Source organism: Mustela lutreola, chromosome 8, assembly GCF_030435805.1.
Source record: "Mustela lutreola isolate mMusLut2 chromosome 8, mMusLut2.pri, whole genome shotgun sequence".
Lineage (NCBI taxonomy): Eukaryota > Metazoa > Chordata > Mammalia > Carnivora > Mustelidae > Mustela > Mustela lutreola.
Genome location: NC_081297.1, coordinates 44,534,562 through 44,550,162, shown reverse-complemented (window position 1 = coordinate 44,550,162; position 15,601 = coordinate 44,534,562). Strand labels below are relative to the sequence as shown.

The 15,601-nt window shown below is 54.7% G+C and overlaps 2 protein-coding genes across 13 annotated transcripts in view; both read right to left on the bottom strand.

Moving 5' to 3' along the window:
• SLC6A12 (solute carrier family 6 member 12) overlaps positions 1-5,274 on the bottom strand; it is a 30,931-nt gene extending 25,657 nt beyond the window's left edge. Inside the window, exons 1-3 of one of the 9 annotated variants that reach the window (XM_059184483.1) lie at positions 5,183-5,274; positions 2,716-2,800; positions 445-707 (exon numbers count right to left, since the gene is read on the bottom strand). In XM_059184483.1, the coding sequence (XP_059040466.1) occupies positions 445-658 (214 nt within the window). In that variant the 5' untranslated portion in view covers positions 659-707; positions 2,716-2,800; positions 5,183-5,274. Of the gene's footprint in view, positions 1-444; positions 708-2,715; positions 2,801-3,637; positions 3,770-3,833; positions 3,888-4,027; positions 4,306-4,654; positions 4,931-5,182 lie in introns of those variants that run through there. The other 8 variants (XM_059184481.1, XM_059184480.1, XM_059184479.1 and 5 more) reach the window with 8 other exon arrangements.
• Positions 5,275-10,318: 5,044 nt separating this feature from the next.
• Positions 10,319-15,601, bottom strand: part of SLC6A13 (solute carrier family 6 member 13) — a 39,021-nt gene continuing 33,738 nt past the window's right edge. For all 4 annotated transcript variants that reach the window (XM_059184466.1, XM_059184465.1, XM_059184468.1 and 1 more), the window contains 6 exons: positions 14,323-14,435; positions 13,878-14,015; positions 13,057-13,159; positions 12,480-12,580; positions 11,098-11,268; positions 10,319-10,768 (listed from right to left, as the gene is read on the bottom strand). In XM_059184466.1, coding sequence (XP_059040449.1) covers positions 10,646-10,768; positions 11,098-11,268; positions 12,480-12,580; positions 13,057-13,159; positions 13,878-14,015; positions 14,323-14,435 — 749 coding nt within the window. In that variant the 3' untranslated portion in view covers positions 10,319-10,645. The remainder of the gene's footprint in view (positions 10,769-11,097; positions 11,269-12,479; positions 12,581-13,056; positions 13,160-13,877; positions 14,016-14,322; positions 14,436-15,601) is intronic.

Here is a 15,601-nt window from a genome sequence, read left to right as displayed (position 1 = left end):
AGCATATCATGCATTTTACTTCTTTGGCTGTAGTCTGCACCCTGATCTAGAATATAACACACAGAATGTGTTCTGGACTGGATCTAGAACAGCACCTGGCACAGGGCAGGGCCATAATAATACCGGCTAAATGAATGGCTCCTATCAGCAACCGACGTTGTACACCATCATGAAGGACTATTATTATCCTGTCTTGTTACATACTCAGATTCCTCGGTCCTGCCCATGACCTCCGTTTACCCTTCACCGTGGCCCTGGGAGATAGCATCCCTCCTTCACGGCGGAGGACCCCCAAGGCACAGCCAGAGCTCAGACCCCGGCCCTCCGACTCCATCTAGCCTCCTTCCATTTCATCACACCGCCAGGCAGGAGGCACCCAGGTAGGCCCTGCCTGGCGGTCAAGGCACAGCTCTCCCCACCACGCCTACCTCAAAATGAACTCACCACCTCCATTTTTGTAGCAGAGATAGGGAAACCTCCAGACATTCCCCAGCCCAATGATCTCCCCGGCCACTGACAGCACAAACTCCATCTTGTTGGTCCACTGTTCCCGATCCTTCACCTGGTCCTCGCCTTCCTGGTTCAACATCTCTCCCTCCTCAGGGAGCCAGGAGACCACAGGAGGCCCGTCCGCGGGGACTGTCACTTTTCTGTCCATGGCGACGCGATGGACCGGGAGGCCGCAGAGCAGGACGGTGAGACAGGTACTGCCAGGTGGGGGGAGAAGGGGTGAGCTGTACCAACCCGATGCGCACCCTCCACCCCTGCTTTCTCCCTCCTAGGCTTTCATTATTGTTGGAACATGACGGTCACATTTCCCTTTGTAAGAATATGGTTTAATATCGTCGGGGTATTGCTTTTCTTCCCAAACTCTTAATGACATTTACACCGAAAGTTACACTTTGCTCTTGTGACTCGGAGAGCAAATAAGGAGCCGATTTTAGTTTGCCCATTTTGCAGAGGGGGAAATCCAGGCCTTGACAGATGAAGGGACTTGCCGATGACCGTATAGGAGTAGACTGGGAGGAAAAGGCTTGAGGTCTTTTATTCCGAGTCCCCTTCTGATATTAACAGCCAGCCACCATCCCTGCTTGCCTGTCTGCCCAGCTGTGGCACCTGCCCAGCCTCCAGCCTCCAGGCCAGAAGGGATCAAAGCCTGCCAGGGGTGACAGGAGGTCAAAGGGCAGGTGTGGCCCAGCTGACAGCATGGTCTTCCTCTGGCCGGTTGTGTGCTCATCCCTGTGCCAGGGAATCGATCAGCTCCGGGTAAACATGGGAGCCAGCTAGCTCTGGGCGTCTGATTGGGAGGGAAGGAGAAGGTGGGGTCTTTAAATAAGGTCAGAGGAGACCTGGGATTAGTGCCAGGACCAAGCACAGGCCTTCGAGGGAAACCTGGTTCTTCTCTCCCCGTCGTACCTCTGTCCTGAGAACAAGCAAGGGGCTCTGGCGGTCGACCCCAGAGCAACTCTCACTGGGCTGGGTGGTCTCCTCAAGGGAGACCCAGATGTGGCTAAGCATGACAGTAGGTTACTGACCTTCCTGAGTCCCTGCTCTCCTAAAGAGCCCAGAGCTCCCTGAACTGCCAGGAAAATGACGTGGCCTCCCTCGGTTTTACTCTGCCCCTATCGCTGTCCATTTGTCAACCTCCAGGAGACAAATTGCGGCACCGTGGGATTGTACCTGGAGTCCTTGTTTGCCTTCCCCCTCCCCCCCCCCCACAGGCACCCTGAGGCCACCTCCGCCGCCTTGGCTCCCAGGGAGCTGCCAGGAGGAGGGGTCCGGGCTCCAGGGGCAAGTACCCACCCAGCGCCCCTCACCTCCGGGGGGCGCTGGGGGAATCAAAGTGACCCGAAGCTACCAAGTGCTCCTCCAAGGCTCTAGGGAAACACAAGGGATTCTTTTTACTAAAAGAAGCGTCTGTGTTTATTTGTTGGTCCTTTTAACCCAGGCAACAGCCCAAGCCCAAGTCAGTTAGAAGGGCGTGGCAGGAGCCATTTGAGGTTATGGAAATTTTTGAAGGTGACTTGGAGGGTACGGGTTATCCCAGGAACGGGAAAGCCTGTCGGGGTTAGATTCTGGTATGGGGACCCACTCACAGGCTTCCATGGCAAGTTCAGCCCAGGAAGAAAGATGAAGAGAGAAGCACCTACTGGAAATCAGAGGTGTCCAGCCTCCCATGTAAGAGAGGAGGGAGGGAAGAAGGCTTCCAGGTTCAGAGGAGACCGTCGGACCTTGGAGGCTGGGGGAGGCTTTGAGAACCAGAGTGTCAGTTTGGAAGAACGAGGCAGTTTGGCCCCGGGGAAAAGAGTTGTTGCTACCTGAACCAATGGTAGACGGCAGACATTGCTACAGAACTGGGGCTTAGGCACCCAGAGGAGTGGCCCCGGAATCGTTATCAGGCAGATGAATGGATGAATGAATGAATTCAAAAACATTAATGGAAAAAAGCACCGGACAGGAAACCCAAGGTCTAGTCCATTCCTAGCCTGTAATAACATTAATAAAAGTTTAACATTTGACTAATCCTTGTGCCCAAAATCTACACTTCTTCATATACATTATTAAATTTCATCCTCATTAAAATCTTTGAGTAGGTATTACTTCGAATTCCATTTTATCAATGAGGAAATGAAGCTCAGGGAGATGAAGGGACAGGACTCGATCCCCTGCAGGTGTTCAGTAAAAACGACTTTTGAATGATTTGAAGAAACTTACAGATCCAATAAGTGATGGAGCCGAGTCTCTAACTTGCTGTGTGACCTTAGGCAACTCACAGGTTCTCTCTGGGCTCTCAGTCTCCCTGGAAGAGAGAATGAGCCATTCAGCAGGGGTGCTGGGAGGGTAGGGGATAAAAATAAGCCTTTTCTTGCCAAGCCATAGTGTAGCTTAGCTCAGGGTAAGCCCAAGCACAAAGGTCTCCAAGGGGGAGGTCAGGGGACAAGCCTTCCTGTTATCAAACCAGAAGCACCACGTGAGGGCCAAGCTGTTTGCAACAGTAGAAGGAGGGGAGACCTGGTGGGGACAAAGAGTGAGCGAAGGGAAGACCAGAAGCGAGTGCAGAGTGGGAAGCAGATCTCAGAGTCCAGTTTGAGCACAGGGTTTGGGTTGTGTCGGGATGGGGGAGACCAGAAGAGAACACATTGATGAGCTGATACTGATGGAACGTTTTTTTTTTTTTAAGGTTACTGGAAAGATCATAATTTATAGGTTAGAGTGAAAAACCGGAATGGCAGAATGAAAGCATGAGCCTGTGGAAAGGGAAGCTGGCCCCGAGCCATGGCAAGTCAAGGGGAAACAGTGCAGCAAGTGGGATTCAAGTTAGACTCAGGGAAGAAATGTCAAGGCAGAGGTCAGACATAAACACAAGGTCAGAGATCTCTTGTGGGGGTTACTTTTAAAAGCCAAAAGGACAGCCTGCCCCCCTACCCTTCTCACTCCGTCCCCACTGTGCCCTTCTGCCCCTAGCCCACTTGCGAGGAATAAACAAGTGCTATCTACAGTCAAGGTGACTTCCAGAGATCTCCCCCTTCCCAAGATCTCCCCCGTCACAGCCCTGCCACCTCTCTAGCCCCTAGAACCCGCTTCCCACCTCTGCTAAGCTGGAGCAGGGTGCGGGGGGACAGGCATTGGAGCTCACCACATGTCAGTGCCCTCCAGAAGCAAAGACACCTACACCCACACTGGGCTCAGTGCTGCCCATGGAGGAAATCTTCAGGAGACTAGCAAGTCTAAAATTAACCGTTTACAGGAGCTGGGCATGGGTCAAGGTCTAGGAGGAGGAGGTCCGGTCAGGGTCTAGCGGAGGACCAGACAGGTGGAGGAATGCTGCTCACCACCATGCCGCTGGGATCCCAGCTTGGCCCCATCTCCCTCCCAGTCCAGCACAGGAACAGCCCAGCCCCAGACCCGCCGTGGGGTGGCGGCACGGGATGCCCCAGCCCCTGCTTCAGCCCACACCCACATACCAGTTCCCATTTCCGTACACACACTGGTGCCATTCCCGTCACGTCCCTTTGCACACACATACCTGTGTGCATGGCACCAAAACCTGACTCCGGCTAGTCCTTCACACCCTGTGGGCTGCCTGGTTCAGCTTGTGGCCGCCCGCCCCTCCCCAGGGCTCCCTGTTGCCCTCCTCTGGCACAAGCGTGCCCACGCCTCCCCATAGCCTCAGCTGGGGCAGCTTCCTCCTTCTGGGAGACACTTGGCGTCCTGCTTGCCCTGCTCGGCCCGTGGGGAGGGAGGGAACCCCGCATCCACATGGCTAATTGCAGGTCACGAGTCTTCGGGAATGCCCAAGGTTTGTCCCGTCTGCTCTTCGCCCCATCTCGCTGGGCGCTGTCTGCTTTCCCTCCCTCTCTGAGTCAGGTGATCACCCCTCTTTCCCCCACTCCCTGGGACCAGCCCCCAACCTCTGGACTTCCCCAGGCTCGTCCCTGAGCAACGTAGAAGCTGCGGGTGGCTTGGGAGAGCTGAGGTGATGCCTCTGGTCCTAAGATTCCCCAACATCCCACTTGCCTTCTGCCCCAGTCTCTTATACAACAGATACACACAATCCTACAAAATCTTGCCTCCCAAGATTCACCCCTCCAGCTCCTCTGAGGCACCTCTAAGGGACTGCGAAGGCACAGCCTGTCCTCCACTTCCTGCTCACCTCAGTCCCGATCTTGGCTCCCGTGGTCAGCTCAGCTCCATGCCTCCAGTACCCGGCACAGTCCGGGGGACGCTGCTTACAAGAATGCCCACACCGCCGGGACTTGAGAGGGGAACCAGCTTCCACCTTTGCTCCTTTTCCTGTTCCTCCCAGCTCAGAATCCCGTCTGAGTTGTCGTCCCGGGACTCCCAGACAGAAAGCAGCTGTGTGTGTGCGTGTGCGTGTGCGTGTGTGTGTGTGTGTGTGTGTGTGCTCAGTCATACGCCAGTGTATTGGGAAGTGAAGGGACAGAGAAACACCACAAGCAACAGGAGGGACTGAAGCCAAAAGTTTGTGCACCAGGATTACAACATCCAACCTCAGGAAGCCAAGTCCTCTGTCCCCAGTCCCCCACCCCCAGCTCCCTCCCTCTGTGGGTGCCCCCCAAACTGTCCCAGTGGACGCTGTCCCAAGACGACCCCTCCAAACGGCTCGGACTCTCATCTGACATCTCCCTCCTTTTGTCCCTCCCGCCTTCCCCCTCCTCACCTTGCCCCTCCAGTGCCAGCTCCTTCCGAGGGAGGTGATGAGGGTGTGCGAAGCAGGGTGTAGGCTTCTCTCACCAGAGCGGTAGGATGGGAGGCACCAAGCCCCAGGCTGGAAACTGAGAACCTCAGGAGGGGAGTTGGCCTCACTGACGAGGGCTCAGGAGGAGGGTGAATCACGCTCTGGAGTTTTCCACCAAGTACCTGCCCTCTGTGGTTTCAAGGCAAGGCTCTGGACCTTCACAACCACTACCCTTTGCCTTGGGATTTTCCTAGAGAAACTGCCCAGAGCATACCTCAAGGAGCCTAATCTAGAAAGGACACAGGTCTATAGTCAGACAAGACCTAAGTTTGAGCCTCTCCTCTGTTCTACTGGTCGGGTCAGCTAGGCAAGGGTCGAACCCACAGTTTTCCCATCTGTAAAAAGGACAAAACAAGACCAACTTAACTTTTCACAATTAAAGACAAAATGATAAACTGCTTAGGAGATTGTGGGGGGCTTCAGTAGGGGGTCGGAGGGTCAGTGGTGTCTGTTGTGTGTCCTCTGGAAGCGGGAGCAGGGTTGGTGTGGTGTCTGGTCCTCGGCAGCAACGATAAAGCTCTGGTGACCTCTCAGCACTAAGGCTCCTAACTGGGACTTGTCCGATCACCCAGCCCACCAACAGTGACGATCCGGTATTTGCTGAATGAATTTGTGTGCCCCCTGCTCTGTGCTCAGTGAGATTATGCAGAGCGAGGTCCTCATCTCTGGTCCTGCACAGGCCCCTCATGGGGCTGGGTGCAGGACTGTCCCACAGGTCATTCATTCAGAATGGCCCCCCAGGGCCTTTTTCAAGACAATGACGGTGATTTTTAAGCCCCAAGTGGTGTGGAGAGAGGGGAAGTTGTGGGGAGAAAGGGAAATTTCCCTCTGCATGAGCTTCCCCTTTGTATTTTCGACCTTCCCAGCAGGGCTGGGGTGTGAAGCGAGAATCTCAGTCTGTACTTTTCCATCAAGCAGACCCACTGGGTGCCTTGGAGGCCCCTGGCAGCATCTCCCGTGGGGTTCCCCAGCGCAAGGAAGCCGGAGCGAGTCTCAGTTCTCAGACTCCTTGCCTCTGTGAAACCAGAAGGCAGACAGAGGGTCAGCCCTGGCAGAGCTGCCCATGGCCCCCAGCAGAATTCATACCGCGGTTACCCCTGCGCTCAGCTGGGACAATGTGACCTGCGCTGCCGCATATGTCCCTGCATGTTGGGTCCACCACGTGTCAGCCCTAGAGCCTAGTGCAGTGGGGACACCAAAGTCCATGAGATACAGGACAGCAGCGGCTGCTTCTCTGGAACAAAACACCCAGCCTCTCCACGAAGGGGAGCGAGAGGAAAGAGAATCACACTAGGCAGAGGGGAAATTTCCTGGTTCATTCATTCATTCATTCAAAAATGGCATTTCATGCCTACAATGTGTTGGGCTTTCCACAAGGACCTCGGGTTATAGAGGGACAAGCAGTCTTATCTCCTCTCCTTTGCCCTGGAAGATAATAGCTGCCTTGTTGGCCCTGGACTCCTTTTGACTTTGAGCCCCCCTTCTTCAAACCTCACCCCAGCCCCTGCAGCTTCCCACCCCTAGTGGGTATTCAGACCAATTAGTCAACTCTTGGAGGCTAGAGACCCCGTCTTTGCAAAAGGTGGAAATCCCTTCATTACGTGGAAAGCTTTCCTAAGATGGTTTCCAAACTGGGATGTTTCTGGAGACAAGAAGGAATATGAAGGAATATGGCTAAGTGACTCAGTTATCTTGCCGCTGTGAGAACCGTGAACCCCATAAAATGTTCTCCTCCCCCACCTTCATCTGAGCCCACGCTTTTGAGAGCCTGGCATGGAACCCGCTTCCTGAGCATCCAACTCTTTCTTGTCCCACTGCAGCGTCTTTGCTTCCCAGACCAGGAATGTCTAAAGGATAAGGACGTGTTTCCCAATTCTTTGTTTCTGCCTTCAGCATTTAATGGAGTGCTGGTTCAGAGCGGGCACTGGATGCTTCTTGGATGGATGGAAGGAAGGAAGGAGGGATGCAACTTGAAGGGAAAAAATTGACCCAGTTTTCCATTTTCTTGGAAAGGCACTGCCCTCCCAGATTCAGGGGATAGATTAGGGCTTGGGGGACTCAGCTCCTGCATTTCTTGGACAATACTGCTTGTGGTGGGTAGGACCCTGGGACCCCAGGATGCAGAGTTACTCTGCGCCTACTTCTCCCTTGCCCACCACCCCCCAAATGCCTCGTTCAGGAAATGGGTAGCCTTTCTTCTGGGCCCAAGGCCACTTGATGCCAGGGGCTGAGGAGGTCAGCAGACTGCCAAGATGCCTCTGAACTCTTCCTGGGCTTTTGTGTTTCATGGATGACCCAATGTTGTGGGGCTAGAGCATGGGGGGGAAAGGTGGATTTTCTCAGGGCAGCTCTCCCTACACTCTCCACTGGCCTCCAACAACACACTGATCTAGGTCTTATTATTTCCATTTTATAGAGGAGAAAATGAAGGTTCAGAAAGGTGAACTGACCCAAAGTCACATAGCAAATAGGTAGGAGGGCTCGGACCCAAGCCAAGACGGCAAGCTCCTATAAAGGAGTACATTGGGCTGACTGTGAAGCGTCTGAGTTGGTGCACATTTATCTGAGGGTGAGGAAGGAGGCGTGTGCGAGGTCTGCGGTGTGTGACCCAAGGCTCCAAGGCGGCCCGGTGGGCTCAGCGCCTTGTCGGTTCCTCCCTGTCTGCAAGCCTCTGCCTTCAGCTCCGGGATACTGTGTCGCTTCTCTCCATTCTATAATCACTTGCCCAGGCACCCCTGCACCTGCCTTTTGATTTTTTTTATTGTCATCGTTGTTGTTTTAGGATTTATTTATATCAGAGAAACAGCGTGCACGTGCAAGGAGGTGGGGGTAGAGACAGAGGGAGAGAAAGCCTCAAGCAGACTCCATGCCGAGCGCTAAGCCACATGACCACGACTCAGGGCTCAAACCCACTATCCCGAGATCATGACCTGATCCGAGACCAAGAGTGGGACGCTTAACTGACAGAGCTACCCACACTCTCCTGTGCCTGCCTTTCTTCTCTAACAGGTGAGGCTGCTAGGTCAGAGAGGTCCCCTTTCTTTTGTGTCTTCCTCCTCGAAAAACCGCAGGATCCAGTTTCTGTCCTTCCAGGCAGAGAAAGCAAATGGGACAGATAGCAGCCCCTCCCCCACCATCTCCGTTAAAGCCAAGTGCAGGTATTCCTGCTCCGGTTCCGACCCTGACTGCTGACAAGTGGCTCTTCTCTCACACCTTTGCCTGTCCCTGCCCCTCCCCCGGGGTTATTAGAGCAGATCGCCCTCATTCATCCCCTCCAACTGGTTTAATGACCTCACACCGCTTGGCACTGAATGACTGAAAGGGCTCTCACACCCATGACCGCATTTGAGCCCTACAACAGGACCGCATTTAGCTGGGGGCACGGTATTCCCTCCGTCAGAAACACGTGAAGACTTCAGTTGCATGGGACTGCCACAAAGACAAGTTAGAGGCAGGTCAGGACTGGACTCTGCATCTCCTGAGCCTCGGGCCAATGGATTCTTTTCAGCCTGTATTAATGAATCTCCCATCTAGGATTCGAATAGCCATCACCGGACTGCAGGCAGGCATCCTCCTCCCTGGCCTCACAGCTGCTTGCAATTGTGGTCAGATGGCTGGCTGGAGAGCCAGCACACCCTCAGAATGGCCTTCCCCACCCCTGCCCACCCCTAAACCAGCAGCCTGCTTCCCAGACCCCATCCCTCCTTCTCATGGCATTTTGCTTTTCCTCCATAGCATCGGCCACAATTTGTCATTGCAGAAATGTATCTATTTTGTACCATCATGAAGATAGCACAGTGTCACAGCAGTGACAACTCTGCGCCAGAACACAGCAGTGTTCTGGAAACATCGTCATTTTCTCCTCCCACCTTATGACCGTGACTGAGCCTGGCGCACTCGGGAGATGCCCAGCCAGGCACGGTGCAGGAAGGAGTAGCCGACACCAACAAGCGGGAGGGTCGTGACCACTGACTTTGATAATTTCTCCAAACAGCAACAAAAAATACCAAAACCTGAAGACTGGCAACAGTTTCAGCAGACTTTCCCACTAACTGACCTGTAAAACAAACTAGGGAAATCACCCAGGAATACTGTCGTTAGTTCGCAGCTCTGAGATTCGCAGACGCTCCCCCCAAACACCAGCAGAAGAACCATCTGAGCAGAGGTGGGTCAGGCAGACACCGAAGCTTCCACACGTTCAGGGAGAAAGAAAGCACTGTGTTCAGGCACATACACACACACACACACATACCTATACACCAAGAGATAAGTGTGCCCCAGCTCCACACCTAAAGGCTGCAGACACACCTGTGTGATCATCTGGGGCCCAGACCACGGCCACTGCCACCCCCCTCCCCCACCCCCCCAGGAAGGACCTGCCACCTGGATCCTCTCTGCAGCCTGACCCTAAGAGCTCTGGCCTAAACCTCAAGCCTTGGTCGTGGCAGTGCCGCCCCCTTGTGGCCACGTCCAGCGGTGCCGCTTCTGGCATCCGCCCTGAGCAGAAGAGCGAGGTGGTCCTGAGGAAGTAGGGTCCCTCTGCTGGCTGAGCTGGGGTAGGACCCGTTCTGCCAGGGCTGGTGGCACCTGCCGCCTCAGGTCTGCAGTCACTGCTGTCCCTCGCGTGCGTGCTCGGGTCTCAGGACCTGGGCGGGCGTGCGCGTGCACACACCGTTTTGGCAGGCAGGATCAGGGAGGGAGGGGGCAAGGGGAATGTGGGGGGAAAGAAGCCCAAGCATCACGCTTTCCTCTTCCTTCCTCCAGCTAGGGCTCAGCTCTCCCTCATGTCCCCCTCCATTGCCCTGCTTAGTCCGTGAACCGGAGGAGGAGGGAAAGGGCTCCGGGGAGGTGAGAGCATGGATGGAGTGTGACAGACCCCTCTGGTGTGAGTGTCTGAAATGGAGGGTCTCAGCTAGGTCCCACTGTCCTTTCTCTCTGCTCCTGGGCCACAAGAACTCAGGGAGAGAAGCAGAGACAGGGCCGAGAGGGGGCAGAGGGGGGTACTCTAAAGCCACAACTTTACAGTGAGATGGTGCTCAAGGCAGCCAAAGCAGGAACTAGGCGGAACAGCCGGCAGTTGGTGGGAAGAACATGGATTTAATGGAATGAAAGGTAAGAGGGACAGGGCTCCCGCTCCACCCACCAGCCCTCACTTGGCCTCCCAAGGCCTGTCTCAAAGGGGGCGCTCTTGATACCAGCATCTCACACCTGTTTGGCCAGCCCTGGAGCAGGAAAGTTCTGGAAGAAGGAGCCCAGCCCCAAGCAGATTCCAAACCACCCCCTTGTGTCTCATCTACCACAGGTGGAGGCAGAGATGCCCAGCAGAGTGGCTTCTGCAACTGGCCCCAAGCCAGGCCCATGGGCATGATCCCAGGCCCCACGGCCCTAGCAATGAGATTCTAGCTCTGTGAGTATGAGAAGCGACGTCCTGGGTGTGGCAGGGGCTGAGGGTTCTGCTCGCTTCCATCCAGGCAGGTCCTCAGCTGGGCACATGAGCTGGCGAATTCTCTGCAAGGCAAGTGGAGGTGGCTCTCGTGAGCTGGTGTCGGGGCATGGCTGCCCGCCGCCTTCATCAGCTCATCAGTGTCTGCCTGCCCCCCCCCCCACACACATGCCCTCCAGGTGGCCGGGTGCCAACCCCCACATCCCAGCCTGTGTCTTGGAGGCATCAGTCTCTTTCTGAGAGTTGTAAGAACTCACTTTGTCCCTCCCAAGCAGCCTCTCCAGGCGTGGTGTTACCCCCGTGTCCCAACTCCTACCCTGGTGGATATTGGTCTATCCTCATGGGGCCCTATGTCATTGTCTTGTGTTCCTGTCCCTCCCCACAAACTCCCTACCTCTCTGAAGGAGCCCTTGAGGGTCCCGAGTTTATAGAAGCTCCAGGCGGGAATGCAGACCATGGAGGACAGAGCCAGGAACCAGCCCAGGGCATCACCCCACCACGGGTACGTGTACTTTTTGTTGTAGGTCAGCGGAGTGTACTTGATCAGAGAGAAGAGGAAGGTGGCCTGAGGAGGAGAGGAGAAGAGAAAGGGGCTGGGAGAGCAGGAACCTTGTGCCCTCCACACCCCCTGGAAGAGCTGGCAGAGATCCTTCACTCTGCAAGCCTGGACTGGCCTCCAGGCTCATCTGAATCAATCAAACCACAACCCTCAACCACAGTCTACTAAAAATCCACACATTCTCAACAGAACATCCAGGGCGCCTCCCCTCTCCCTGCAGGGCCCCGTGCCCCCTGTGCACCTCTACCGGAGCTGGCCCTCAGCTAGGAAATGGTCATGAGACTGTTAATGTTTTCAGGTGCTTACGGCTCCAGCACCATCAGGTGAGGCTGCGAGGTCCTCAAGGGCAGGGGTTCATACCTCCTTCCCCCTGGGCCGCATTTACACCCTGTAAGTGGGCACTTGGGGAGCAGCAGACATACAAGATAAAGCCCCAGGAGACAGCACCCCAGGGCTTACTGCTCAGAATCTGCAGCCAAGCTGCTGGACTTGATCCCAGCTCACTGCTATTTCCTCGATAGGGCAAATGGCTGACCCTCTTTGGCTTTAGCTTCATCCATAAAATGAGTATGAGAGTAATTCTTCATGCAGTCCTTGTGCAGATCAAGTGGGTTAAAACGTGCAAAGCACCTTATTCCTGGCACAAAGTGTGAGCTCTGTAATAGTGTTCTTATAATTGCTGTGGTTACTAGTACCACCACAAGTAGCCCAATGCCCTTGGGTTGCTGTCCTGCCTGTGACATTCGACTCACATCGTGGTGTTGGTCAAACCTTCTGGTAGCTCTGGACCTCGGTTTGACCTTCTGTGAATTGGAAAGGAAGCATCTACCCTGCTAACCATTTTCTTTTTTTTTCTTTTAAAGATTTTTTTATTTATTTATCAGAGAGAGAGAGCGCGCGCGAGCACAGGCAGACAGAATGGCAGGCAGAGGCAGAGGGAGAAGCAGGCTCCCTGCCGAGCAAGGAGCCCGATGTGGGACTCGATCCCTGGATGCTGGGATCATGACCTGAGCCAAAGGCAGCTGCTTAACCAACTGAGCCACCCAGGCGTCCCCCTGCTAACCATTTTCTAGAATCCAACAGGAGGAGGAGTGAAAATGTAAAATGGTTTTCAGTCCCTGTGGAGAAGTCCCTTCTAGAGCTAACAGCCTATCTACCCTCCTACCACCACCATTTCTCTTTGCCTTCATGTCACTTTACCCCTGAGGTTCTCCTACCGTGCACACAGCTGGGGTGAGGAAGAGCCAGCAATATTTGATGAGAGGCCATGGTCTGTATCCAATCATATCTTCAATGTTGTCATAGAAGCGCCCGGCTCCTACCAGGAAGAAGAGAAGGAAGGAAAGGGGGAGAAAGGACATTCTTCAGCATCCAAGGCACGGGCCAGATGGGCAAGGACCAAGAAATAGAAGATAACATGGTTGTCTTTCCAATGACTGCTGGGAGACTCTCTTCCCCAGGGATTCATAGGCATACATGGCAGGGGCCAGGCCTTAGCATAGCAAAGACAATGACTTTCTGATCATCAAGGTCAAGAGCTGAAGAGGTTTGGCTAGGACAGGCTAGGATGGGCCCACTCGGGGCAGTCTGGATGCGGCCATGACCAGGAGGGTGCCGAAGCAACCTCCAGAGGGCCCTTCCAATGGTAGCGATTTAGGATTCTTGAGATTTTTGAGGTCAAGCAGAGGGGGCGTTCCAGGAAAAAGTGTGTGAGAACAGCAGATGACTCTTAGTCCAAGGGCCATGAGGTGGCGGTGAGCTCTGGGGTTAGGCCCCGGGGGGAGGGTCACTCACCATAGACCCAGGCCACACACAGGGACTCAAAGATGGCCACAAACAGGAGGCACATGCCACTGGCAGCGTAGTAGTCAAAGAGTTGAAATACGTACATACCGCCCTGCCGGGAGAGAGAACAGACCAGAACTGTATCCGGAGGAAACAGACAGATTTACCCACCCTGGCCTCCAGCCTCACACCCACAGGCACAGAGCAGACCTGGTGATCATGGGAGACAGATATTAAAACAGAATATAGTTTGTGAGCTGGGAGGCACTCGGGCCAATAGGAGACAATAATTTTTTTTTTATTATTTTCAGAGGGAAGATAGATAAAACAGACGGCTATTGTTAGCTCATCCCTGAGAACATTTAAGGATTGACCCAGAAGTCCGAGACGACGTGTGTACTTTTTGGCGGAGGATCAGGACAGAGGCCATCATCAGTACTGTGAAGACGACAAACTCCATCTCCTTCCTTCTCCCTTGAGACAAAACACAGAATAGCACCCATCCCCAGGGCTCCCTTTCTGCCTTTGAAGTCTTTCCCGGGAACGTGGTTCAGCTGCCTGAGAAGTCATGGGAGCTTGCTGGAGAGGCCATTTTTCCTAACCCAGAACTTCCTGACCATCCTTCTCATACCTCTTAGCTTACCGTGGAGCCAAACCACCCCTCAGCTGCCCCCAGAGGTGGGTGGCTGGTGTTCCCAGGGCAGAGGAAGGCCTCACCTACTGGGTGCTGGCTGTGGCTGGGAAGGGACAGAGTCCCAGGTCCCTGAAGCCTGGGAGCTTGGCTTCTCCTCCTCCCCCAGTCCCCACCTCCACAGCTCCCGGACCCTCACCTCTGTGAGCATGACGAGCCCGACAAAGAAGGAGGTGACAGACACGCCCAGAATGAGGAGCTCCCTCCGGTTCTTCTTGCGGAATACACGGGGGTACATGTCCACCAGCGCCGTCACCAGGCTTTCTACGCACACAAACTGGATGAGAGGGCAAAAGAATTGGAGGGAAAGAGAGCGCCCAAAATATGCTGCTGCCGTCAGCCACCTCTGGCTTCTTGCTCCCAGGCTCAGGCCTGCCCCGGCGCTTGCGTACCCGGCACCATCCTGGTGTGCTCAGGTCTGGACCTACCCTCTTGGTCCCTAGACGGGCCTCCACCTGAGACCTTCATCCGGTCCCCAATTTTCCTAAGGTCCCTCGGGACATCGGGCTCAACCTCCTGTCCACGCCTTCCCACCCCCGGCCTGCACACATCCACTTATCTCTCGCACGACTGCTTCTTGATACCTGGCTGTCCAGTCCCAGGAGGACGACCATGAAGAAGAAGCAGCAGGCCCAGAGAGGAGAGAAGGGCAGCATCACCACGGCCCGGGGGTAGGCGATGAAAGCCAGGCCAGGGCCTACAGCAAGGAGCAGAAGAACACGGCCCAGTGCCTGGGCTGCCTCCAGACCACATGAGATCCCAAGGCTGCCCGGTGCGGGTGATGGAATCACAGGAGCCAGAGGAAACCTCACCCCAAGTTTCCATCATCGCCCCCACCTAGCCTGGGAGAAGCCATCCCAACCTCCACCTGGTGCCCATATCTCCAAGGCACCCCCCACTGTGTTCTTGTTGGCAGGAACAGAGCAGAACCTCCTAGAAGCTGTGGCTATAAGGGGCTTTGGGAGACACAAAGGGGGAAGATCACCTGCATTTCTGTGAGCTCTACCCCAGATCCTCAGGGCTCACTCTTGGGATCTACTGCCCCAAACCAGAGGTTTCACCCTTAAAAAGAGCTTAGAGGCCAGGCAGGCCACATACATTTGTTTGTTTGTTTGTTTTAAAGATTTTTATTTTATTTATTTGAGAGAGAGAGAGATCACAAGTAGGCAGAGAGAGAGAGAGAGAGGGAAGCAGGCTCCCTGCCGAGCAGAGGACCAGATCCCAGGAGCCTGAGATCATGACCCGAGCCGAAGGCAGCAGCCCAACCCGCTGAGCCACCCAGGCGCCCCGGCCACGTGCATTTGTGCCGCTGACCCAGAGTCAAATGAGCGCAGGCGGGAGTTGATGAGACCTGCCGCTGTCATGACTCCACCACGGCAATCGGAGAGTTCTTTCTAGAAGACACTCCCAAAGAAAATACCTCCAAGGACTAGGTTGAGCCCGGGGCCACCAGTCTGCCACCTCTGCACCCAGAGCCTTTTCTGTCATTCAGAAAAGGCTAGGAGTGACCGGGCATTCATTTCAGAGTACCACTGATGTAACAGTCTCTCAGATTAGCTGGCTCAGACGACGGGAGCTGATACACCTGCCCATGCCTGGCTTCATCCAACAGAAGCTTCCTCGGAGAAACAGTATGACTAGGATCTTGGATGGTCGTTTACCTCCTCGAGCCCCCACTCACCACACTGGAGGGATGGGGATAATCCCAGTCCCGCCTCAAAGCTTTCCATCGCTGGTGCAGGCAAACTGCTTCCTGCAGTGCCTGGCATTGAGCAAATGTTTTATAAAAGTGAAACAATACGGGGATGCCTTGGTGGCTCAGTCAGTTAAGGTTAAGCGTCTGCCTTTGGCTTGGGTCATGAT